General features: G+C 40.9%; 1 protein-coding gene across 1 annotated transcript; it reads right to left on the bottom strand.

The window, feature by feature from the left end:
- Positions 1–13028: 13028 nt before the first annotated feature.
- Positions 13029–15386, bottom strand: Mid1ip1 (MID1 interacting protein 1). The gene is made up of 2 exons (XM_013026764.1): positions 15145–15386; positions 13029–14841 (listed from the first exon to the last, which is right to left on the bottom strand). Exon 2 carries the CDS (start codon positions 14594–14596, stop codon positions 14042–14044), a length of 555 nt encoding a protein of 184 aa, XP_012882218.1. The 5' UTR covers positions 14597–14841; positions 15145–15386; the 3' UTR covers positions 13029–14041.
- Positions 15387–25178: the final 9792 nt, after the last annotated feature.

Raw genomic sequence — 25178 nt, 5'->3', positions numbered from 1 at the left:
GAGTTCAAATGGTTTAACTCCCACAATCCTTTAATTCTGCTAGTATATTAAAATAGATCGTTAAAATATACCTTCATGCCCTAGGAAGTTTATGCCTCAGGAATGGATTATTGCAATTTATCGTAATTTGCAGTCCTTCTTCCTTGTTTGTAGCAAAGCTCCACCAACATTCTAGACTGCTCATGCAAGTTTTACCAGATAATGTGCATATCTACAAAGCATTCTCAAGGCTTTCCCTTGAAATGAACACAAGAAAAAGGACAAACTTGGAACAAAGATATTTCACACCCACATTCACTCAGCAGAACAACTAGGATTTGTCATGTCAAATCACAGTGATTATTCTGAACATTTATGCTTACAGAGGAAAGAACAAGGATAAACATCAATAATAAGACTCAAGCTTCAATTTTCATTTAGATTCATTGAAGACCACAGTCCTGATTTCAGTATTTATTTTTCCTCTCTTTCCCTACACATCTGGGAGTTCCACACTTTTCCTCCTAGCTTGTTCTTCCTAGCTTTTGTGTCACCAGTGTGTCTCAAAATCTGGACTTTCCACTACCCATCTCCCACAATGAAGATGACATGTGGTACTAGGTCTCATAAGGCTTCACTGGCAGAGCACAAGGGGAACTGTGAGATCATCAACATCAGAAACAAGAGATCTGTGGCAGAGACTGCTAGCTATTGATGCTGAGATCCACTTTCCCTTTTCTCCTTAGTAACAGAACTATTTTTTTTTTTTTGCTGGGCATGTTGCCATCTGAAAGCAACAACTGCATTTTCCAACCTTCCTAGCAACTAAGTGTGATCTATAAAAGCCAAAGTCTTTCTAAAGGCCTTCAATTTGGAAGTCGTGAGTAAATTGTAACTGGAGATCTATACACAGAATTATTTGTGGAACGACTATTATTGCTTATAATGGAAATGATTCAGTGGAGAACAATCACTTAGTATTCCTTTTTCTTGCTGCCTACCCGAACCTGATACCAATAGCTCTGGCATCCACCATATATCATGAAATTTCCTTCAGGAGGATTAATGATACTAATGACAGCAGAATATTTGAGGCTGGAGCCTGGTGGCACATCATTGGGCCATGATGGCATTTCTGGACACCTCCCCCACTTTCATAGTATCTTTATTCAAGCATGAGAAATGACGTTATTTTGCTTATCTTTGTCATGTCAGAACTTTATGTTAAATTGATATCTAAGAAAAGAATATTGCAGAACAGAAAACACTAAAAGCAAGGACCCAAACAAGTTCAAACAAACATAAGTGACAAGTTTAAAGAACTTGTCTAGTGGCTGGTGATCAAGGAGAATACTAGGTGAGATTAGAGTAGTACTGGAAACAATTCCAATTAGGGTATTTTTGGCCTTGGAAAATTGTTTACAGTAAGAGAAAGGAAGAATCATTTCAGGGTTTGCATCAGAGGAATGATGTATGTGTTCTTTGTTTCAATACACCTATCTGGCCACTGGAAAAGAAGAGCACGGGTGCAGAGAGATTTGGTGGGGAGCTACTGTAGAAATCTAAGTGAGATACCATGGTGGCTTAAACCAGTATAGTGTCCATAGAAGTGGTTAAAAATGTAAACATTACATACTTTCTAAAGGTAGAGCTAAGAAGACTGGCACACAAGAAGGAAACTTTTCCATATACCACTTATCCAGATGCACTTTGTTTCTTTTCTTCTCTCATCTTCCTCTCTTCTCCTCCCCACCCTCTTTGTTTGCTCCTCTGGTCTCTTCCCGCTTCCTCTCATTTTTCTCTGAATCATTTGAGAGTAAATTTCAAGCACAATAACTTTTCCCCCTCTAAATTATTTGGTATTTATCTTTCCAAGAATGAGAAAAATAACTTACATGGCTGAGATACAATTATCATAATCAGAAAATTAACATTGCTATAATATAAATGTTTAGTATCAGACTTTTCCAGGTAAACAAATTGTGTCTTTGTGTGTGTGTGTGCATGCGCACACGTGCACACCAATCTTCAGGCCTAAACTCAAGGCCTGGGAGCTGTCCCTGAACTTTTTTGCTCAAGGCTAGTGTTCTACCACTTGAGTCACAGCTCCACTTCCCATTTTTGGTAGTTAATTGGAGCTAAGAGTCTCATGGACTTTCTTGCCCAAGCTGGTTATAAACTTCAATCCTTAGATCTCAGCTTCCTGATTAGCTAGGATTACAGACATGAGCCACTGGTACCCAGATTCAAATTATGTCTTGTATAACAAAGAGACCTATATCTACACATATATTTTGATATTTCCATTTTGGTACCTAGTCCAAGGTCACACACTGCATTCTGACTCCTCCAAATCTTTTACTTTAAGGCAGTTCCTCTGTTATTACCACTCACAACCTTGACACTTCTGAAAAGTACAGACCAGCTATTTTTTTTTATCAGTAAGCCAATTTATTAAAAAACGTTTGACTTAGGCATCTGCAATGGTGACCTCAACCTCCACTCCTGGCTCAATACTGATGGAAGTTATCTGCTTGACAATCTCGGAAACACTATGTAAGTCAATGAGTTGCTTGTGGATCCTCATCTGGAAGCGATCCCATTCTTAGAACCTTCACCACAAGGAGTTCTTGTAGTGATTCTCTAAGTCTTGGTAGGCATGCGCACTGGTCTTTTCACTTTGAGATTCTTCTCCTTGGCCCCTCGGATCAGGTCAGCACATACTACGGGGCACAAAGGCATCAATTAGTTCTCTCACAATCATTCACCGCAGGTTTTAGACCACCGCCGGCCGGCTCAGAAGCTCATAGAACAGACCAGCTATGTTGTAGAATGTTCCACATGCTGGATCTATCTGTTATGTCCTCGTGATTGAGTTCTGGTTATGTATGTTTGGCAGGCACATCACAGGCATTGATATGTCCTTCTCAACTCAACTGTATCAGAGCTTTAAAATATCCTCAAGCATCTTTTCAAACGCTTCATAACTTTGCTTTCTGCTTATGCCTTAATTCTTATGCTGGTCCATCTCTGTTCCAAATCTGCCAGACTTAGTTCCAGAAAAATTCACTAAAACTCCATGGTCGGGCTGGGAAGGTGGCTCAGTGGTAGAGTGCTTGCCTTGCATGCATGAGGCCCTGGGTTCAATTCCTCAGCATCACATAAGCAGAAAAGGCCAGAAGTCGCTCTGTGATTCAAGTGGTGGAGTGCCAACCTTGAACTGAAGAGCTGAGGGACAGCACCCAGGCCCAGAGTTCAGGCTCCACGATCGACAAAACAAAACAAAACAAAAAAAACTCCATTGTCCTCTGACTAATCCACACTGTTCCCCAATATCAGACAGTGGTCATCTTATCCAAAAGACTTTAATTTTCAGGCCCTGTGGTGTGAGCTGTCCCAGCACCATGTACCCAGCCATTGTGGCTCTTCTTACACTGTATTGTAGCTGCATCTATATATTTGTCTCTCCTCTCCCCCAGACTTCAAGCATTTAAAGAGTGGGTCCCATTTGCTATCATCACCAGCATACAGCCCAATGCCCAGTACACAATAATTACCCAACAAATGCTTCCTGAATGAAACATCAATTCCACAAAGCCTCCATGGCATCTGTGACTTTGGTCTTACATATTCTCAGAATCCTGCAGAACTTGAATCTCTCACATGGAGTTGCTAAGGGATTTGTTTACATCTGATCTTTGCTGGGAGCCTGGAAATTCCCTGATCCCTCTGTGACTTCTTGCATTTAATTCACTACACTTAATCACAGTCTGTAGGAGGAATTCAAGAGACCTGGAGAGAGGGAGGGAGGGCTGCCTTTGTTTTAGAACTGTGTCCTTTTGAGTTGCTATTGAGAAGGTGCAGACTATTTTGGAATGTCTTTCCTAGCTACTACTCCCCCTCATCCCTCATTTCCTGTTTACTCTGCCTCCCAAAAATCACAATGGGGGGAAGGGGAGCTGGGAATCAGGCCAGTTGCTTTGGTTGCCTTCCACTCCAGCAGAAACCACTACCTTTGGTCCCTAATTCAGGAATAATTACTTTAAATTTGAATTTAAGCTCTTCACAAGTAAGCCGTTATTTTGCAAAAGAGAAAACTAAGACTCCAAGAAGCTAATTAAGTCTTCTAGGAAACAATTCCAGAACTGGCTCTAACTCCAATTTATTGAACTGTAGAAGTCATGATCTCTCTTTTCTACTAGGTACCACCTTTCCTCCTACTTCACTTTGTCACTCTTCTTATCATGTACTTTTGTGTTCATGAAAATAGCATCTAAAATGTTTCTCTACCCTGAAAAGTTTGCACGCTGCACTCCAGCACTAATTTATCATTAGTATTCAATGAGAGCTAAGTATGTTGTGTACTAAAGGTTTGGATGCCACTAATCCAAAGGCTGCTGGAAAACTGAATCCCTTCTACATTGTGAATGAGAGGGGTAATGTTATAACCACTGTGGAAAAGGATTTGGTACTTTCTGGAAAAAAAATTAAATATAAACTGTACACATAAATTAACATAAACTCTATAAACTAGCAATCACATTCCTGTATACGTATTTTTATAACAAAAAAGGCTTGAACTAGGATGTCCTTTGATTATAGGTAAACTAAATAAATAAATGAAATGAAAACAACCTCAAAAGAAGAATAAACACATCCTGCAAATTTATGCTGTGCAATACTGTTCAGCTAACTTATTCAAGACCATGAGTGAATTTTAGAAATATAATTGTGAGTGAAAGAAAGCAGATACAAAAGAGTGCATATTGTGTAATTCCCTTTCATCAAATTTCAAGAACAGGCAAAACTAATTACATAGAGATAGAAATCAGAATAGTGGCTGCCTAGGGTACAAGAGGGTCAGAGATCAAAAAGCAAGATCTGATAACTTCTAAGGTGGTGGTTGTGTTCTGTAGCTTGATTGAGATATTGATTATGATTCTATGTGCTTGTCAAAGCTGAAAAAATTGTGTAGGTATTTTATTACCTAGCAGTACAACTAAAAAGTAATAATGAAATAGGGAGCTCTGCACACATAAAAAAATTGCAAGTTATTTTGGAAGAGAAAAAAGCAAACTGGAGTATAAAAAGAGAGGAAGATCTAAGATTGTAATTACAAATACATAATAAATAAGGCTACTATATTTGAAGCAAGCATGTTTAGTACTCTAATGGATGCTCCATTAGTAGTGTCTTCTTATGCAGGGCCACTGTCATCAAGATTAGAACTTAAAAGATAAACAAAAGTTTCTTTCACAAAGGGAAGAAAAAAACCTTTTGATACTCTTGTCAAGCTGTGCTAGAAATGCTATTTTAACCAGCCCCAAACAACAAATGGATTATATGCCTAGAGTACTGCATTTCTCCTAGCCAAGTGCTAAAGTCACATATTTTAGTTTCCTAGTCTTTCTATACAAAATTCCCACAAAGTTAGTGACTTAAAACAACTTAGAAATACCATCAAACAATTCAGGAGGTCAGAGGTCCAAAATGGGTCTAGATAGGCTAAACTCAAGGTATTGGAAGGGCTGCATAACTTCTAGAGGCTCAAAGGGAGATTTTTGTTTCTTTGTTTATCTCAGCTTGGAGAAGCTGCCTTCATTTCTTGGCTCATGGCCTTTTCTTCCATCTTCATAGTCAATGGCAAACTCTGTCTTTCTCATGCTGTATCACTCTGACTTTCTGATTTCCACTTCTATCTTTTGTAAGCACCCTTGTAATTACATTGGTCTCACCCAGAAAATCTAGGGGGTTATTTCACCACCTGAAGGTCAGGCAAATTGCAAGGCTAATTCCATCAGCAGTCTTAATTACAGATTGTCATACAATGTAACACATTCACCCTTTCTAGAGAATTAGGCTTGGACATTTGTAGAGAGGCCTTACTGGTTACAATTCTAACTACCAGAATTCTAACTAACAGAATTATAAAAATGGTACATATTACATTTTTGTGATCATTCTTTTTGAGAGGGGTGTGTGTGTGTGTGTGTGTGTGTGTGTGTGTGTGTGTGTGTGTGTTGATCCTGAGGCTTGAACTCAAGAGCTAGATAGCTGTCCTGGAGCTTTTGTGCTCAAGGCTAGTGTTCTACCACTTGAGTCACAGCCGCACTTCTGGCTTTTTGGTGGTTAATTGGAGATACAAATCACATAGACTTTAACGCCTAGGCTGGCTTCGAACTGCAATTCTCAAATCTCTGTCTCTTGAGTAGCTAGGATCACTGGCATGAACTACAGGCACCGAGCCTCATCCATTATTTCTAATCACTGTATTCACTACACCAGATACGTATTTCAAAGGTTCAAGGTTCATCGTAAGATGCTACTCAGAAATTACATTTGACTTTCAAATGTTTTCATTTAGTTTATGAATCTCTTGAAACTGGAAAAAAAGACCTCTGTTACAGTTATCTATTAGTATGCAACACATCACTTAGTGGCTTAAAAGAATGACAATATTTTGCACACAAGTATGAAATTTGGGCAGGGCTCAACAGGGACAGCTTGTCTCTACTCCACTTGGCATCAGTGGGGTAGCTTGAAGGCTGGGGGTTGGAATCATTTGTTTGATGGCTTGCTCATGCTTGGCAGTTGACGGTAGCTGTTGGCTGATTCTCAGTGAGACTGTTAGCTGGAACACCTATGAATGGTATCTCCATGTGACTTGGGCTTCCTCCTAGAGTGGAAGTTGTGTTTCACAGGTCGGCAACTCAAGAGAGAGCCATGTATGTCATACAAGAGGAAAGCATCACCTTTAATGGCATGTCCATAGAAATGATAGCTACATTTATTTCATTAAGGCAGCTGCAAAAGACACAGTTCCTACATCTTGAAAGAAGGTGGCGAGGTTCTGGAAGAACATGTAGGTCACTCTATGACCATTTTTAGAAAATATAATTTGCCTACTAGAATTTTCCTGCAACCTTTCTGTTTTCTCTCTTCATTTTTGTCTCCTCCCATTTCTTCCATTCTATTTTTTATGCAATTGTTACCTTCACTTTTTTGTCCCCTAACCCTTCCATTGCAAGATTAAGCCAACCTTAATTGTTTTGTGAGAAGATGGAAAGAGACCCTAACACATCACAAAAGTAGCACCTAATTGCTGGGATGAGGGATTACTTAATCATTCACTCAACAAAAATGGCAATTTCATATGCTTCAACTTCAAATTTGCTGTCATTGGGGCTGAGAATGTGGCTTAGTGGTAGAGTGCTTGCCTAGCATGCATGAAGCCCTGGGTTCCATTCCTCAGCACCACATAAACAGAAAAAGCCAGAAGTGGTGTTATAGCTCAAATGGTAGAAAACTAGCCTTGAGCAAAAGAAGCAGGCACAGTGCTTGGAGTTCAAGCCCCAGGACTGGCAAAAAAAATAGCTGTCACTGTAGTCAAAGATAAAGTTACTATAGTATCAGAAGAGACAGAGTTCTCTACATTCCTCAGGTTTCCAATGAGTGGAGCAGAGTGTCCTCAAACAATCATATTTCTTCATCAGTTCACTTACACTAACCTAAGAATGGTAGGGTGACATCTGGTAAATTGGAAAAGATTAAACTGAACAGTCTGGTCTTGGCTTCTCCCTTTTGTACATGGAGCATAGCCAAGAAGAGATATTTTCTTCGGGTCTAAAGTCCACCAGAAGGAAAGAGCTCCTAGGTTCTGAGATTCCTGCCAGGGTTAGCTATCAAAATGTCTGTCCTCTTTTCCCAAAAATTTGTGCTATGAAGGAATTGTTGACAAGTACATTTCACAATAGAAACAAAAGTATAGTCCCCAAACATCCAGGAGTTACAGGTTGTAAGGTCACACCTTCTTTTCAATGACTCATGCCCACAAAGTACACTCCTTGCATTCTACACATACTTTAACTGCTATGGGACATATATGTGGCCTTTCACAATGTATATACTTAAACAGGGCCTAATCATGAATATTGGAAAATTTGAAAGACCTTAGTCAGAACCAGCAATGTGCTATTTTTGTTTTAATCTCTTTGATTACCAAACAGGAAAGCTCCTCAACTAGAAGAGGAAAAGGGAAGATGAAGGGAAAAAGCAGCCTTTATCCAAAGCCTCAGCAAGTTCTGTCAGGTATTTCAACATGGTGGCAAAGTAGTCAGATTTTAATTGGGCCTATTGAGCTTACCCACAAGTGACAAAGTTTTTTACCTTAGCAGTGTGGTATTCAAAGGGGTGGGGGGGGAAACTACAAAGATAGTTTCTACCTTTGAAAACATCAAATGAATCCTGACCAGTTTTATTCTGTTAACTGAATGCTGGTTGATAAAAGTGAACATATCAACACTAGTAAAATTGACTGAAAAGTAAAATCGATTCTAGAAAATTCTCTACCACAACAATATTTATTCTGCTAGTTAAAATAACAACGGTCTATAATTTGTTGCTAGACTTTTTTTTGTTGGTCATGGGGCTTGAACTCTAGGCCTGGACACTGTCCCTGACCTTTTCAGCTCAAGGTTAACACTACCACTTTAGCCACAGGGCCACTTCTGGCCTTTTCTGTTTATGTGGTGCTGAAGAATCAAACCCAGGGCATCATGCATGCGAGGCAAGCACTCTACCACTGAGCCACCTTCCCAGCCCCTTGCTAGACCTTTTTCTACTTTTCTTTTCTTTTCTCTTCTTTTTTTTCTTGTTGGTCATGGGCTTGAACTCTGGGCCTGGGGGCTGTTCCTCACCTCTGGGCCTGGGTGCTGTCCCTCAGCTCTTCAGCTCAAGGCCAGTGCCCTACCACTTGAGCCACAGCACCACTTCCGGCTTTTTTCTGTTTATGTGGTGCTGAGGAATCGAACCCAGGACATCATGCATGCAAGGCAAGCACTCTAACACTGAGCTAACTTTCCAGCCCTCTACTTTTTTTATCAACTGTGCTAGAAACCACTTTCTCTAGCCAGGCTATAGTAATGTCATTCCACTATCCATAAATTTTTTACACATTTCAACTCAGGCACATTACCAGATATATTTAAAAAAAAAAACTTTGAGGCAAAAGGCACTTAAAGAATAGAAAGAAAAAATAAAATGCAAGAAAAAGTATAGGAAGGTACAAAAAAAATGTTCTTAAAAATAGACAATGCCAAAACAGGAAAGACTAACGAGATAGTTGTGGTTTTAGTGGGCCTCGTTTAGACATATGCACAACTATTTGTTTTCTGCTTTAACATGTCCAAGACTTTTGACACTAAAATTCAAACTGCTAACTAAATGAAAAAGAATGGAGGAAGCTTTGGCAAAGTGAAATCTTCCTGGTTTTATGAACCATGGATCCATTTTAGCTGCCTTTGTTTTATTTACTGACTTAGCAGCACTGACTAGCAGGCAGCTGGGAAAGATCTGGTACAGATGTGGTTTTCCTTTTCTTTACCCAACATCCTATTAATTAAGGATCATTCTTCAGTGAAGCAAGGAGGCTCCTGAGGAATGTGGGAAATGTTCAGAAAATTGTAGAAACCTCATTTGTTGAAACTGGAACAGACTTTAAACGAGCAGCTTTCACCTCTAACTTCCTTTTTTTTTTTACTGGTTTCATCCCTTGTCCTGAAAGGCAGAGGGGCAGGACAAAGGAAAAAATTAAGCCCCTAGCCTGCACTCAACATACACAAGTTCCATCCTGAACTACAAAAGGGCTTTGTAAGCAAACATATGGAAATCCAGATCCATAATGTCCCACCAAGTTTTAGGCCTAGAGAGGTAACGTACACCAGAACCTGGCTTACCACTGGGAGGAAAATCTCAAAAAGTGAAGTATGAACTCCCTGGAATGGGCTTACGAAAATTTTGATGGGAAATTTGGGGGTCCAGTTGCCCAGAGTAGTGTAGAAATAGTATAAGGTCTGAACATTCCATTGGTTTTGATGGTTTTGTTCCATAAAGAGCCTTAGAACAGAGTGCTGGGCTCAGAGATGGAGCAATGACTATATGAGTCAAAGGATGATACCGACTTCCAGTTGTTGGTAACAGACCAGCATTAAGTTCATCTCTTTTGGAAAGTTCCATACAGTTCCAGAGGAACTAGAGGTCAAGTCAAGTATTTAGAATAACACAGAAACAACCTTGAAATTTCCCTGGGTTGTTTTTTTAAATGAAAAGAACCTTGAAAGAAAAAAAATCAAGAATTTTCCGTTTAAATTGCTTTGGTAATTAAAACAATTTATGCTTGACCAAACACCTAAATAAAGTTTGAATTTTAAAAGACCAAACTAATATGCCACATGTTTAAAGTTTCCAAAAACTTACAATCAAGCTTTTTTATTGGAGGGAAAAAATATTCCTTCAAAACTTTAAAGGACAGATTCCTTTATCCAAAACTTTTAAAAAAGAATAGCACAAGGATGTAGTGGCTGGTTTAAAAAATACACAAAAAAACATACTAGATGACCCATAAGAAGATAAATGCCAGCCAGGCACGGTGGCTCACACCTGTAATTCTAGCCACTCAGGAGACTGAGATCTGAGGATCTCTAACTCTAGCCACTCAGGAGACTGAGATTTGAGGATCCTGGTTAGAAACTTTGGGCGGGGAGGGGAATGTAGTTGAGGAGGTGGGAGGGAAGGGATGGTAAGGGGAAAAACAAAAGAGGAGGCAAAAATGCTTGATAAGAAATGTACTCATTACCTTGCTCAAGTAACTGTAACCCCTCTGTACAGTATTTTCACAATAAAAAACTTATGAAGAAATAAAAATTTAAAAAAAGAATGACAAAAAAAGAAGCCTTCCTGGGGAGGAAAGTCTGTGAGACTTTTTTTACAGTATATTTTAAAAGAATTTCTGTGAGACTCTTATCGCCAAATAACCATCAGAAAACTGGAAGTAGTGCTGTGGCTCAAAGCAGTAGAGTGCTAACATTGAGGGCAAAAACACAAGGACAGCAGCACCCAGGCCCCTGATTTCAATCCCCGCAATGGACAAAAAAGAAAAAGGAAGATAAATCCCTTTAAAACAAAAGGTTACATTGCATAAGGTTTGAGGCCCTAAGTAAACTAGAACTGTGTTCAACATGCAAACATGAGAACCACTGGTCACATAAGAGAATTCCACAGTTCCAGACAAGCTGGCTGAAGGATACAAAGGGTCAAGAAAAGGAATGAATCCCATAATGAAACTCACCAAAATTGTCTGAAAAGGAAGGAATGGGAAAATAAAAGAGGAGGTGAGTTTATTCAAGTACACTATAAGTATGTATGGTATTAGAAGGGAGGGAGGGAAGAAGGAAGGAAAGGAGGAAAAAAGGGAAAAAAAAGAACAAGCTAAGCTCAGTGGCACATGCCTGTAATTCCAGCTATGTGGGAAGCATAAATAGGAGGATCTTGGCCTGAGGTCCTCCCAGGCAGAAGCACAGGAGTCTATCTGAAAAATAACTAAAATGGAAAGGGGGTGGAGGCATAGCTCAAGTGGTAATAATGCGTAGCAAACATGAGGCTGAATTCAAAATCCCAGAAGCAAGCCAGATATAGTGGCCCATACCTACATTACCAGTGGCACACACCTACACTACCAGTTAGTTACTTTGGAAGTAGACAGCTGGAGGACAGAAGTTCCAGCTTAGGAATATAGTTACTGAGACCTCATCTCATCAGAAAAGCTGGGTGAGGTGATGTGCATCTGTAATTCTGTAGGAAGGGTAGGTTGGAAGGTCTTGGTCTGAGGCCAGCTGAGAGCTAAACTTGAGATGCTATCTGAAAAATAACTAAAGTAAAAAAGAACTGGGGATGTGGCATATCAAGTCCTGAATTTAAATCCCATTACAGGAAAAAAAAAGGTACTTGAAGCAGTTTTGAAGTTAGTAATTGTTACCTCATTATTTAATTCTTGCCATCACTTGCCCAAAGTGTGATGATTTTTTTTGTTTTCCTTTGGGTTTTCCTTCATGATTTAAAACAAAAAAGTGTGTGTGTGTGTGTGTGTGTGTGTGTGTGTGTGTGTGTGTGTGTGTAATTGAACTGATAATTTCCCTTAAGGTAGACAGATTATCCAAAGCCTTATATTTTCATGGCAGGAGAGGAAATGGAGACACAAACCAATATTTAGAGTAAGAAAAACCAGTGAGGCACTTCCCTGTAGTGCCTAAGGAATCTGAGGTGTTGAACATTCCCCATATGTGTATCAACTCATGTAATTCTCACTGCAATCCCATGAGGTAATCCACAAATTGCTAGGCCTATTTTCCAACTTGGCAAAAGGCTAGGAGAATTAAATATACACAATTAATAGTAACAAGGCTTTGTACCCATAATCTTCTAGCTTCCGAGTTTGTGCTTTTTTGTACCATAGAGATCCTGTAATTTCCTTTCTTCAATTTTTTTTTGCTTGCACTTTGCTATTTTGAAGAGAACACAAAACAAGAGACCTTCTACCTGACTAGTGGTGCTGACAACCTTATCTTTATATATTAACGATTAACTTACTCTGGTAACTGGATGGCATCCCAGTTTTACAACTTCTCCATTTCTTTCATGGCTGCTACAAGCAGCCATAATATTTTCATGCTGCCCCTGATTGCCACACATTTACACATCATTTGCTTTTTTGGTAAACCGCAAAGTTATATATGCTATAAATCCAAGTTTTATGTGTTTAGAGAATGTGACTTCAAGACTGAAAACTAAGTAACCTGATATTTATTCTTCCGACACAACAAAAAAAAAATAAAATGCAAAGGACACCCTTTGACCTGTCCTGAGCATCCTAATGGCATCTCAAAAGGATTCCTGAGTGAGTTTGGGTGGCCCTGATTGGGTCACCGTAAAACTGAATATTGGGGCATTGCTCAAGGGTTTGGCACTTGGTTTGGAAGTACTGGAACAGGGCCCTGTGCATATTAAAATATATTTAAGTCGGTCCTAAGAGCAATGTAAAAAACTTGTGTGAATCAGGAGTAGCTAGTGTTTCTTTGTAAATTTCACTTCTCCATAGCCAAAAAAGGTCAGCCTTTAGAGTAAGTTTTTACGTCTCAAAATACATCAGCTAAATATTTGCAGAGATGAAGTTCTACCACTGCGAATATTAGAGAGAAAATAAACTTCACTTTCACTAAACAAAAATCAATTCAGCTTTATTGAAGGACTAATGTAGCCACTGCACTGGCAAGTTAAAGAGCAACAAACGCTAGTCCAGTTTATTTAACACATTTGCGCTTTTATTTTTTAGAATATAGTCTACATCTGGATTAAAAAAAGTTTTAAATAAATTGAAGACATATAACAACAGTGGAACCCGTCATCATTCTATAGCCAACAGATAGAATGTCAGTTGATTCCACTTAGAATAAATCCACTTTCTCATACTAATGTTATTATTTTCACTGGCTGAGTGGCAAGCTTCGTACAAGCTGGAGCATTGCCAGCTTACACACACTGGGGTGGGGGTGGGGTGGGGTGAAAGGGATGGGGTGGGGGTGCCACAGGACTACTATACAGTGTAACAGAAAATCATTAATAAAATAGTACCGGTTACCGACAGTGCAGTTTGTGCGCTTATCACAAGGACAATGGAAATCACCGAAGTTTTTAGAACAAGATGATCTGAAATACTTAAAGACAAGGGCCACGGTTACAAACAGGAAAACTGATGCAATCCTAGCAATGCCAAGGCCTCCACCGGCTCCACGACAGGGCCGGTTGGAGGCTGCGCGCCCCGCCTTCCGCAGTACCCGGCTTGGGGTTGCACTCCCAAGTGTGGCAACCCAGCGCCGCGCCCTGCCACGGCCCCTTTTCTTCCGGAAAGAAGAACAGAAAAGAAACCCCAGGAAAGGCACCGGCTGAATGCGGGCGTCAGCCCAGTCTCGTTCCCACCAATGCACAATGCAGTTAGCTCCCATCCCAGGATGGTCCTAAGGCCTCCTTCTCCCGCTCCCTCGCTCCTCGCCTCTCCCAAACGCCACCCTCTGCAACACAGAACCCCACCAAGCCCCCTGCACGTACAAAGCACAACTTTGTAGTCTGCCCTTCGCGACCCACAACCAGGAAGAAAATAGCTTTGAAGAAAGACAGTGGAAGGGGAGGGGGGGCACGAGAGAGGGTGCTGGGCAGCCGGAAGCGGCCTGCCTCAGTGGCCCCAGTTGCCAAAGCCGATCTCCTGCTTGTATCTGTTGGTGAGGATGTTGGCTTTGCGGGTGAGTTTGGAGAGCACCGTGTGGAGCCCGCGCAGGTGGTAGTGAAACTGCTGCTCCAGGTCTTCCTCGCCGGCGTCTGCGCTCTCCAGGTGGCCCAGATCCACCAGGATGTCCTTGGACTTCCAGGCGCTGTTCTCCTCGCTCCCTGCCGGCGGGGGCGTCGGCTGGTGCAGGACTCCCCATTCGATGTCGTTGCGGATAGACTTAAGGAGCACGTAGTGGCTGTACATGTCCCGGGAAGGCGCAAAAAAGCTGCCATTAGCGCTGCCTGGGCTGGGAGTCGGGGTCGTGCTCTCCTCCAGGCAGCTGCCACTACTGCCGACCTCCACGCCGACCTCGTTATCTAGCCCTGGCTCCGCCAGGGGCACATCCCGCAGCAGGCTAGGCACCATCACCGTCTGGTCCATGTTGTTCACGGCGCCGATGAAGCGATTCATGGCGTTAAAGAGCGAGTGCTTTTGGTTATAGGTGTCGCAGATCTGCATCATGGTAGCCGGGAGGGAGCCGAAGCTTACACGAGGGTGGTCCGCCAGGGCAAGAGGACACCCGCCTTCACGCGCTCTCCGAGGCCCGCGTTCGGGGCCTGGCTCTTAGCTGGAGAGGCGGGATTCCCGGCTCCACCTCCGTTCTCTCCAACTCTCGTCTCGCTTGCTGCCCGGCAACTGCAGGATGCGCGGCTTCCACACTCGGAAGCTCGCGATGGCGATGGGAAGTTGGTGGGTCGAGCCTTATCCTGATAGGGAGAAGGGATGAGGGGAGAAGGATTATTCATCAGACTAGGGCGCTTGGCGTCTCGGTTAGTGCGCTCTTCCCGCCCTCGCTCCTTCTAGTCAGGGACAGCGCTGGGACAGCGCCGAGGTGGGTCCGCGAGATCAGGCAGTCTCACCACCACGATTACCGAGATTACCAACAAGGGGAAAAAGGAAGAGGCTTTCCACCATCCTCCCCTCCCCCAATCCTCCGGCTTCTCTCTCCGAAAAGCCAGAGCTCAAGAAACCACGCTGGCTGGGGCAGTGACCCGGGCGTGGACACCCACCTCCTCTTCCACCTCGAAATCTCCGCTCCTCGGCTGCTTTAGTGATGTGGCTGCCCGCAGCTGCTGCCCAAGGGCGCTGCCGCGGCCAGTAGCTGGACTGCAATTGTTGCCGCTGGTGGTGGCGTCGGCCCCCTACCCATCCCAGGTGCTCAATTTATAGTCCAGGAAAGGTGTTGCCGGCGCCCAGGACCACCCCCGTAGTCTCCTCCTCCTCCAGCCTCCCTCGGCAGTGCAAAGATAAAAGGCCCCAGCCCAATGACCGCGAGTAACACTCGCTTGGCCCTTTCTACAGCAGGGGCGGGGCGCGCTGGGCCAGCTCCGCCTCTCGCCTGATATCCGGGCCGGGAGGGCGCTGGGGCAGGGCAGGGCAGGGCAGGGGGGGGGCAGGGAGGGAGAGAGATGGTGGAGCCGCACCCCGCCTGCTCTAAGCCTTAGGCTAGCCATCTACCGGAGGAGGGGGTCGGGCGGGGAGCCAGGCACTGCGCTGGGGAAGGCGCCACTATTGGGACCAGGGGGCTGGCTGGTGCCTGGGCTGTGGGGAGGGTGGAGGAAGGGTTGAGTCGGGCTGGCGCTCGCGATGGCTGGGTAGGATGATCAGAATACATGTGTTGGGGTTGAAAAGTGAGTCTCGCGACCCTGAATTTAGAATGGCCACAGCCGGGAAACTGAAGCCTGACTTTATTATTAGACATTAGGGAAGAAGGACCAACAGCTGCCCTAACTTCATCCTGGGACTCTTATGTAAGGAGGGTGGCTGAACACGCAGGGTGCACGTGGACAAGCAGTGCTCTAGCCGCTGCTCTGGAGATGGTCAGCTACTGGAGGAGTGAGCTCTGAGGCTTTGGTCTCCCTCCTGCCAGGGTCTTTACATATCTTTCCTACCCAACTGCTGCCAGCTATGCCTGTCCCCCCTCCCCCGCCCCCTCTCAGATCAGAGCCTAGCAACGGAGAGCCTCTCTGGGCCTTGTGTCCTTTTGGCAAGGAGGTGACAGAAGTTTGGCCAGGTGTTAGATATTTTTCATCATTTTACAGAAAAGTGAGGATGTGTCCAATAACTTTTAGGAGTGTGTCTGTGAGCAGTCCCTTTCAAAAGTTGGTTCTTAAGTACAGGGTTACTTAATAGGGCCGAGGCTATGCACTAAATCTCTGTATAAAACATATTGTGTGTGTATGTGCTATGTGTGCATGTTTTTATGCGTGCGCCTGCTAGTGCAGATACTGGGCTTCAGCGTCCCTTAGCTTTTTGGCTCAAGGCTGGTGCTCTCTCATTTGAGTCACAGTTCCACTTCCGACTTGTCATGGACTTTCCTGCTTGGCTTGACTTTGAACCGTGATTCTCAGATAGCAGCCTCCTCAGTAACTAGGATTACAGGTGTGAGCCACTGGCACCCAACTGCATGTAAATTTTATAAACCTTGCACTTCTGAACTTCACTTTAGGACTTCCAAGACACAGCTTGGTTTATCTTTTCTCATATCACTTCAGTTATCAGTCCTTCATCCACCAGTCTTCTCCTAAGGTCCTACAGATAATTAAGACTCAAGCTTCAGCCTCTCCTTGTCTGACTTTAAGAACCTAAAATGACCTGTATTTTAGTATTGGTCACCAGAAACTATCTTCCTGATTTACTTTGAAGGAAAAGCTAACTTGGTGCAACATGGACTGACAGCTGAAGTTAGTGCTGACCCTTAGAACCCAGTCCTTGGGGACATCCCTAGGGGACATCTAGCTCATAATCACATTTTCACTTCGATAAAACTAAGATGTTATCTGTTCAACAGATTCTGAGATATCAGTGGAAAGAAGAATGTAGAAGAGAAAGAACGATTATGTAACTGCAGTATCAAAATATCTCACCCTTCCTTTTTGCACTCATAGACTTAGAAACTTTTCCACACTCAGTTTTCTCATCTATAAAATGGAGCTTCTTCCATGTTAGTAACTTTTCTAATCTATTTCCTTATCTTTAAAATGGAGCTCCTTTAAAAAGGGTCATGCCAAAGATTTTGGTTAAGGTTAAATAAGGTAATGGAGATAGAAATCATTATGTAAATTGTAAGATACTTCACAAAGAGTAGTTGTACTTAGTATAGGACCTCAGCATACTCTAGAAGTGTTTTGTGTGAAGAGCCAGAACCCCTCCCCCTCAGCATTTAAGCAATAAGAAAGAATAAAATACTCCACTGTGGTTTTAAACATTTTAATATGCCCAATTAGATTGAAAGAGGAAACTTGAAGAAAAACGTTTCCAGGAGTTAATCTTCTCATGAAGTAACTACTTTGATCTCCATTCCAGATCCTTCTGATATTGTAAGTACCTATGTATGCATCCAGAAGAAAACTCAATATTGCTTTGAGTTCAACGCTGGAGTTCTGCCTCTTTTTTTCTTCTACTGGGTTCCAGCACTGCGATTAATAATTTATGGGAAACGGAAATCCAAGTGACCTAGCAAAGGAATCCTACCCTGACCAAAATAACAAACAAAAAAAAGTAACAAGAAAACCCCTATCTAACTACTTCCCTTTGGCCTCCATCCCTTCCCCCTCCTCATGCATTTCCTTCCTTGGGTCTGGTCTCTTGATCTCCCAGTTTATTGAGTCCCATCTGCTGTTCTCACATATTTCTCAAACCCTATCAAAAGATTGGCTCAAGCACCTGCCTGCAAAACTTCCCAAACCGGGCCTCCCAGCTCCCCCAAGCCCACACAATAACTCACACCCACCAGACGGGGTAACTCCGGAACGAAAAGGTCCTCTGGCCAGAGCTCTGGGCCCTTAGAATCACCCCACTGCCACCCCTTTGGATTCAGCCAATCAGAAGCTGTCAGAGGATATTATGCAAATAAGCCTTTTCACCCCAGCCAGTCAGAATCCACCAACCCTCCCCCCCAACCCCCCACACTCTGCCAGAGTCCTCTTTCACCCCCGCCCAACAGAGCTGGCAGCAGCGTTCCTGGCAACCGGCTAGCTGCCAGTTTTCCCCTACGCAAGGCTGTTAAAAAAAAAAAACAAAAACGGCTCCCTTGGGTCACTTGGGAGCACAACAGCCTGGGCTAGGCCCGGCTGGAGTCGGGTAGCCTCCCTAGTTGCCCCAGGCATCTTCCCTATCGGGATCTGGAACAGACTAAAGGTGCTGAGTAACCTCATCACCAGGACTCATTCTGGCCTACAGAATATGGGGATCATCCCTTGAACGAGTAACTTTTGCATACAGGATCAAGGCTGGGGACATTTCATTTCTACTTTCTAACCAATATGCTAAATCCCATTAAACGCCTGCTCTGTGGTTCTGCACCTGCTCTATTTCTTCATGCACAGCTCCAGCTCAGGGAGATCTTAAATTCCAAGTCTTATGTCCACTTTACCTACTTACTTCAGTAGCAGGAAATCATGTTTTGCTGGCACGTTTGCCCCAAAATGTTTATAAATTAGCTCTGCCAAGTCCCTTGGATAGTTTGGGGAAGGGTGTCATTTTATTTACTTATTTTATAATACAACAGGGGTTTGCTATGCAGCTCAGGCTAGCCTGGGACTTGCTAGGTAGCCCAGGCTGACATGAAACTGGCAGTCCTCTCCTGCCTCAACCTCCAGAGATCAGGGATTACAGGCCTGTGCTATCTATCATACCTGGAGAAAGATGGCAAAATAGTTGGCAGGAGTAAACCAGTAGGAGAAGACATGTTTGAGAAGTAGTAGTTCTGGAGGGCTTTTGGGTTCAAAATACAGAACTTTATAGGGTCCCACTTAATTTTATTTCATTAGTTTTGACCCATCACTCTACTTGTCTTAGTACTTTGAGTTCTAATTCTCTACTCTAACCCACTTGGGTATATTACCCAAACATTTGATAGCTGTTCTATCTATTCATCCATTTTATTGATAATGGGTAGCAGGCAGCACCAAGCAAAGGGCACAAAGTGCTATTGAACATCTGGAGCCCTCCTTTGGCTTGATATCAGTCCATTAATTAGTACCTCTTGGTGTATGTTGTTTCAGCCAACTATGAATCATGTTAATTGTACAGCCATCTAACCTGTATTTTTCATCTTGACCACAGAATATTATGAGGGACCTTGCTAAATGTCTTACTGAAGTCTCAAGCTAATGGCCAGTTTTCCTCCTATGGAGTCAAGAAGGAGGGCATTTTTGTCATATGTTATGGATAAATTACAATCACATGATACAAAAAGGCAGAAATAGCATAATCATAGAAATTCTGAGTCCAGTGAAAGTTGGCAGTTTCAGAGAATACCATTTGTATGTTCTCAGCATATTTGCCTCTTTCAGAAATGTAAACTACATAGAAAAGGATGTATTCAAACTGAATATGGCTCCAGAAGGAGCCAAAGGGACATTGCCCTTTCACTCTATCTTGTTTAATCATGTCACTTGGTTCCCTTAAATTCTGAAAATAAATTCAAAATTTACAAAATATAACATTGAAACAACAAAGGGAGAAAAGATATAATTATTAATGTCACACATTCAAGTCATATTAAGATTTAAACATAAGTTTATATATAAACATATCTATAATATGTACATATATGATTTTGTCATTTTATACTATTATAAATACAATATTATCCAAGGAAGGGGTTTGTTTTTCCCATCTAGGTCTTTTATAGAATTCTCTTTTAACCCTAATAATACAAGGAAGTAGACCTAGGTGACCATGTCAATGAGAATTCACCTACATTATTATTAGATTTGACAGAACACATAGGTTAATCTCATTACATTGAGCAAAAACAAAAGAATGGTGTAGCAAACTAAATCCACATATATGAATATGGAAACAAATACAACCCATAAATCCTTCTAGCAATAGAGGAATATTAAGAATAGGAAAATGGGGGCTAAAAGTGTGATTCAGTGGTAGACCATTTGCCTGTATAGTATAAGGCCTTGAGTTCAATTGCAGTACTGCCCAAAACTAACCAACCAACCAAGCAAGAATCAAGTAAGAAAAATAATAGACCATTAGGAATATTTGAAAAAGGAAATTGCCAAAAAAGAATCCAAAGTTCAAACCCAAAATATCACTAAAAAATTGATGAATGAAATAGAAACAAAGGAATAAAATAGACATGCCAGGAAGTTAACTTATGACATAGAGTAAAGGTAGAAGGTACAAATAATCACAACACACATACATACACATAAGAAATAGTGGAGAAATGTTGCATGCAGAACAAAGACAGTACAGCATAAGCATAACTGATGCTATTAAAAAGATACTCAACAAATGAAACAGAAAAAAATGAGATACAACAGAAAATTTTCTTGGCAAAATGTACTTATTTGTAGGTTTTATGGGCTCATTGTATACCAGGTAAAATCATTCAGAACAATCAGAAAACAAACTAGCTATTTTTTTTTAATCTCAAGCAATAAAAGAAGAAAGTTCTCGAGTATCCAAGCAGGAAAAAAAGTTGACTAAAACAGATGATGAGTATAGAGGGAAAAGAACCAAGACAGCCTTAGAGAAATATCCGAAAATGGGGCACAACAGAGCTGTACAAAACAATATATGAATTAATGTTGTTGTATTTCTCAAGTACAAACCAATAGGCAGATATTTACAATTATGAATTCAGAGATTTTCTTCCTGCAAAAGCTTAGTAGTAAAATCCTGCCAGGAAGAGAGAGAAAGAGATAGATAGATAGATAGATAGATAGATAGATAGATAGATAGATAGATAGATAGATAGATAGATAGATAGATAAAATAATTGGAACAGAATTCTGATAAAGATTCATTTCATTGTGAGCTTAAATGCATTTTAATGGAGATATTAGATTAAGCTATGTAGATACTATGGTTCCTGAACAGAATGTAAATATTTAAAACCCCAACAATTAAAAATTAAAGCAAGCAATCAAATTGGACAGTGGGGGGATAAATAGTAGCAGAGCTAATCAATGTTTATTGCAGAAAATCAATAAAAGATATCCAAAACCAAATTACCACTTGAAAAATGAAGATACATAGTAACTCATGCCTATAATCCTAGCTACTCAGGAGCCTGAGAGCTGAGGTTCTATGTTTGAAGTCAGCCTGGGCAGAAAAATATGAGGGACTCTTATCTCCAATTAGCTAACAAATGCCATAGTGGGCAGGGCTCAAGTGTCTAGTGCTAGGCCTGAGCAGGAAAATGTTGAGTGAGAGTATGATATCCTGGGTTCAAACTCCAGTATCATTACCAAGAAGAAGGAAAAGGAGAAGGAGGAAGAGGAAAAAGAGAAGAAAATCAACATCTTTATACTTTTCAAAAGATTTTTCTCAAATTTGAAGGATTTTTTAAGGAACTGGTATATACTGAAGCAAAGAATCTCTTTCCCAAACTTCAGAATGATCTTCAGTATTGCTTCAGTTACTACTGGAAATTCAAATAAACTAATTTTTAACATTTCCTTTAAGGCAGTACATATAAATAACATTATGTTTCTTCACCTGGATGCTTGGTGCTAGTGACACAGGTGTGTTCTATTTATCAAACCTATTAAACACTTATGATTGGACATTTTTCTGCATATATATCATTCTTGAATATATCAAAATTCCATTCATAAGAGATTTATGGGTTGGGGAGAACAAAGGGACAGTCAATATGACCCAGTTATCTGATTTGTAATTAAATGCTCTCAGTATGTTGTGGATAAAACATTTGTGAACTTGCATAGGAGTAGAAAAGCAGCAAGCCTTGAATGTCAGAGCAAAACCCACTGTTCCTGCTGTCTGCTTCTGTCAACTGAAATTTAAGAATTGCAATGTTGAAGCCTTCTATGTCTTGGTGTTAGCAAGATGATATTCTTGGAGGTGATTCTATTAAAACAGTGCCTTTCTATAAATCCCTTAAATACTGCTCCTGAAAGTTTCATTTGCATAGCACATGTGTGTATTGATATCCACCTGGGTTATACTGATTGGTTCTGATGATTAGAAATAAGAGGAAAACATGATATCTGCTGTCTTTTCTGTGAAGGATAATCTTAAAGATGAAAAATATCATACTAGTGGAATTCTTCTAAGTCTTCTTATTCCCTTATCTACACCCTAAATCTGGCCAGAGGGAAGTGTTACTTGCCTACCTGTCAGTCTGTCTGTCTGTCTGTCTATCTATCTATCTATCTATCTATCTATCCATCTATCTATCTCTCTGTCTCTCTATCTCTATATTTTTAACCAGGCTGCAATCCAGATTGTCTTAACCAATTTGACCTGCAAAGATTGGACTTTAGATTAGCACTAATTCTGGGAAGTCCAAAATCCACTGGGGCACATGATAAATTTCCTTCTTTCCTAAATCATTTCACAATTAGAAGACATTTAAAATTAAGCTTATAAATATACCACTACTAAGTCCCTTAATCTTTGCTATAACTATCATTTTGTTCTTGGAAAATACATTGTAAAAGATAATATACATTTTCCATCTTTTAAATACCTAATGTCCTGTGCCATTTCATTTTGTGCATAATGATTGATTATCTTGGCCAGAAGTGTAAATTGTTTGTAATATAAAGTTTATTCAGTAATATTTGTTGTAAATATTTTTGGGAGCCACATGGTGTCCATAAAAATGACCCGTTGGTTTCTACTGTGGTTTTCGTCCTGATTTAACTATCAGCAAATGTGAGTGGAATCACTGAGGCTATTCATAGAGTAATTAGATCTTGGCTTTTAGAAAGAAGAACCTTGATTTACTTAGCAAAAAAAATTTTTAAAACAGCCAAGTGCCAGTGGCTCTAGCCTGTAATCCTAGCTACTCAGGAAGGTGAGATCTGAGAATCAAAGTTTGAAGCCAACAAAGACAGACAAATCTCTGAGACTTTTATCTTTAATTAACCACCAAAAAGCTTGAAGTGGAACTGTGGCTCAAGTGGTAGAGTACCAGTGGCAAAAGTTAAAGGACAGGGCTTAGGACCTGAGTTCAAGGCCCAGATAAGGAACACACACACACACACACACACACACACACACACACACACACACACACAAACCTCATTTAGATTCCAGTCCTATTGTTGGCTCAGGATCTGAGTTCAAGGCCCAGATAAGGAGCACACAGACACAGACACACACAGACACACACACACACACCTCATTTAGATTCCAGTCCTATTGTTGTTGGTCTTTGGATACAGAATCCAGAATATTCCACATCAAAATTTCTTAGGAATCTATGATTAAATTAATAAATTTTACATACAGGATTAGTGTTTATCCATTCCTTTTGTTAGTTTGTTTAACTTCCAACAGTACATTTGGCTTCATTATAGTCAGATTGAAACAAATTGGATGGCAATAAATGGTAAGTTCAGCTGCTTTTCTGAATATTATTTTTGACCTGCTACACAAACCATGATTTTCATATATTCAATGAATGAGTTCAATCACTTCACATTTCTTTGTACCATTTGTATATATCTTTCTAGGCTGAAAATCAAAGGGTTTGGGTTATTACTACCCAATATCATGTTTATTTATTTAAGTAAAAAGAATTTATTTTCCTTACTTCTACAGCACCACCTCTAGCTGTATGGTTCCAGACAAAAACAGCCAGTCTTTTCTCCCTCTTCTCCCGCTTGACTGGCTCATTTGCCTTTCTCCCCAGGGCCAAAAATTGAAATGATGCCTAATGGGAATATAATGCACTGCTAAGTCCCTAATTATTTTGGAATGCTCTGTAATCCATTCAAAAAATCAGCGTGCCTGTACATGGAGGTCAAGTTCACCTACAAGATACTACATAGGGTGAAATAATAAAAGAAAAAAGAACTTCTCCGTACATTGAAAAGTAAGGGATTAATTTTGGAATTATGACAGAATTCTTAGAAAAGCCATAAAAACATTGAAGTAAATTTGAATTCTTATATCAAATTATTTAGGAGTTCATTGTTATCTAAAGGACATTCTATTTACTTGCAAAGGTGGGTAAATTAGATCACTATTGCAGTTAAAAGAGCAAAGGGGCTGATATCAGACCCTCTCCTTATTTACGAAGTCCTGCAACTTTTCTCTGTCGTTCTTTTCCTTAGGAACTTAAAAGACATGTAGTCTGTGCCACCCTCAGTTTCTTCTCCTTAAACTTCATAAAAGGATTGAAAATGGAATGTGAAATCTGTAGGATATCAGGCACATGACAAGTAAGTGTAATTGTTTTCCTTGCTGTGATAGGTTTTCATGGTATTAGGATTCATCATGATAAGAATTATGGTTGAAAATAAATGCTTGTATTTTTTAAAAAAATTATAAAGGTGATGTTCAGAGGGGTTGCAGTCACATAAAGCGCTTGTATATTTTATAGCTTAACCTTTTCCATCTTGTAAATTTTGTGGATACAAAACATAGTTTTTCCTTCCTTCCTTCCTTCCTTCCTTCCTAGCTTCCCACTACGCTTTTCATGTCAGCACACATCTTTGAAACAACCCACAAATTCCTGTCATACATAATATCAACATTTATAATACTTATTGCTTAGGGAATGGATGGATGGATGGTTGGATGAGTGGATGAAGTATTTCCATATTAATTTTTTTTTGTAACTCATGTGGCTTGAACTCTGGGCCTGGGTGCTGTCCATCAGCTCTTCAGTTCAAGTCAAGAACTCTAGCTCTTGAGCCACTGTGCCACTTCTAGTTTTCTGGTGATTAATTGGAGATAAAAATCTCATGGGACTTTCCTGCCTAGGCTGGCTTTGAACTGCGATCCTCATATCTCAGCCTCCTGAGTAGCTAGGATTATAGGCATGAAACACCGGCACCCGGCATTAAATGTATTTTGATGCCCATAAGCACATATGCCTCATGATATACTAATGAGATTTTTTATTAAACTTTTTCTTGACAGTACAGGTATTTGAACTCAGGTCCTTTTACTTGCTAAGCAGGTACTCTACCACTTGAACCACTCGCCAGCCCTTATGGTGTAAAATAGGTTTTAAAAATCAGGAATTATTTCAGTCAAATGCCTTAAACAGTAACTACAGAGATGATTTTATGATTTCCTCTTTTGGCAAGTTCATATG

The sequence above is a fragment of the Dipodomys ordii genome, unplaced genomic scaffold (genome assembly GCF_000151885.1).
Source record: "Dipodomys ordii isolate 6190 unplaced genomic scaffold, Dord_2.0 Scaffold96, whole genome shotgun sequence".
Classification (NCBI taxonomy): domain Eukaryota; kingdom Metazoa; phylum Chordata; class Mammalia; order Rodentia; family Heteromyidae; genus Dipodomys; species Dipodomys ordii.
The sequence above is the reverse complement of the archived record's forward strand: the minus strand, read 5'-3'. Positions and strand labels throughout refer to the sequence as shown.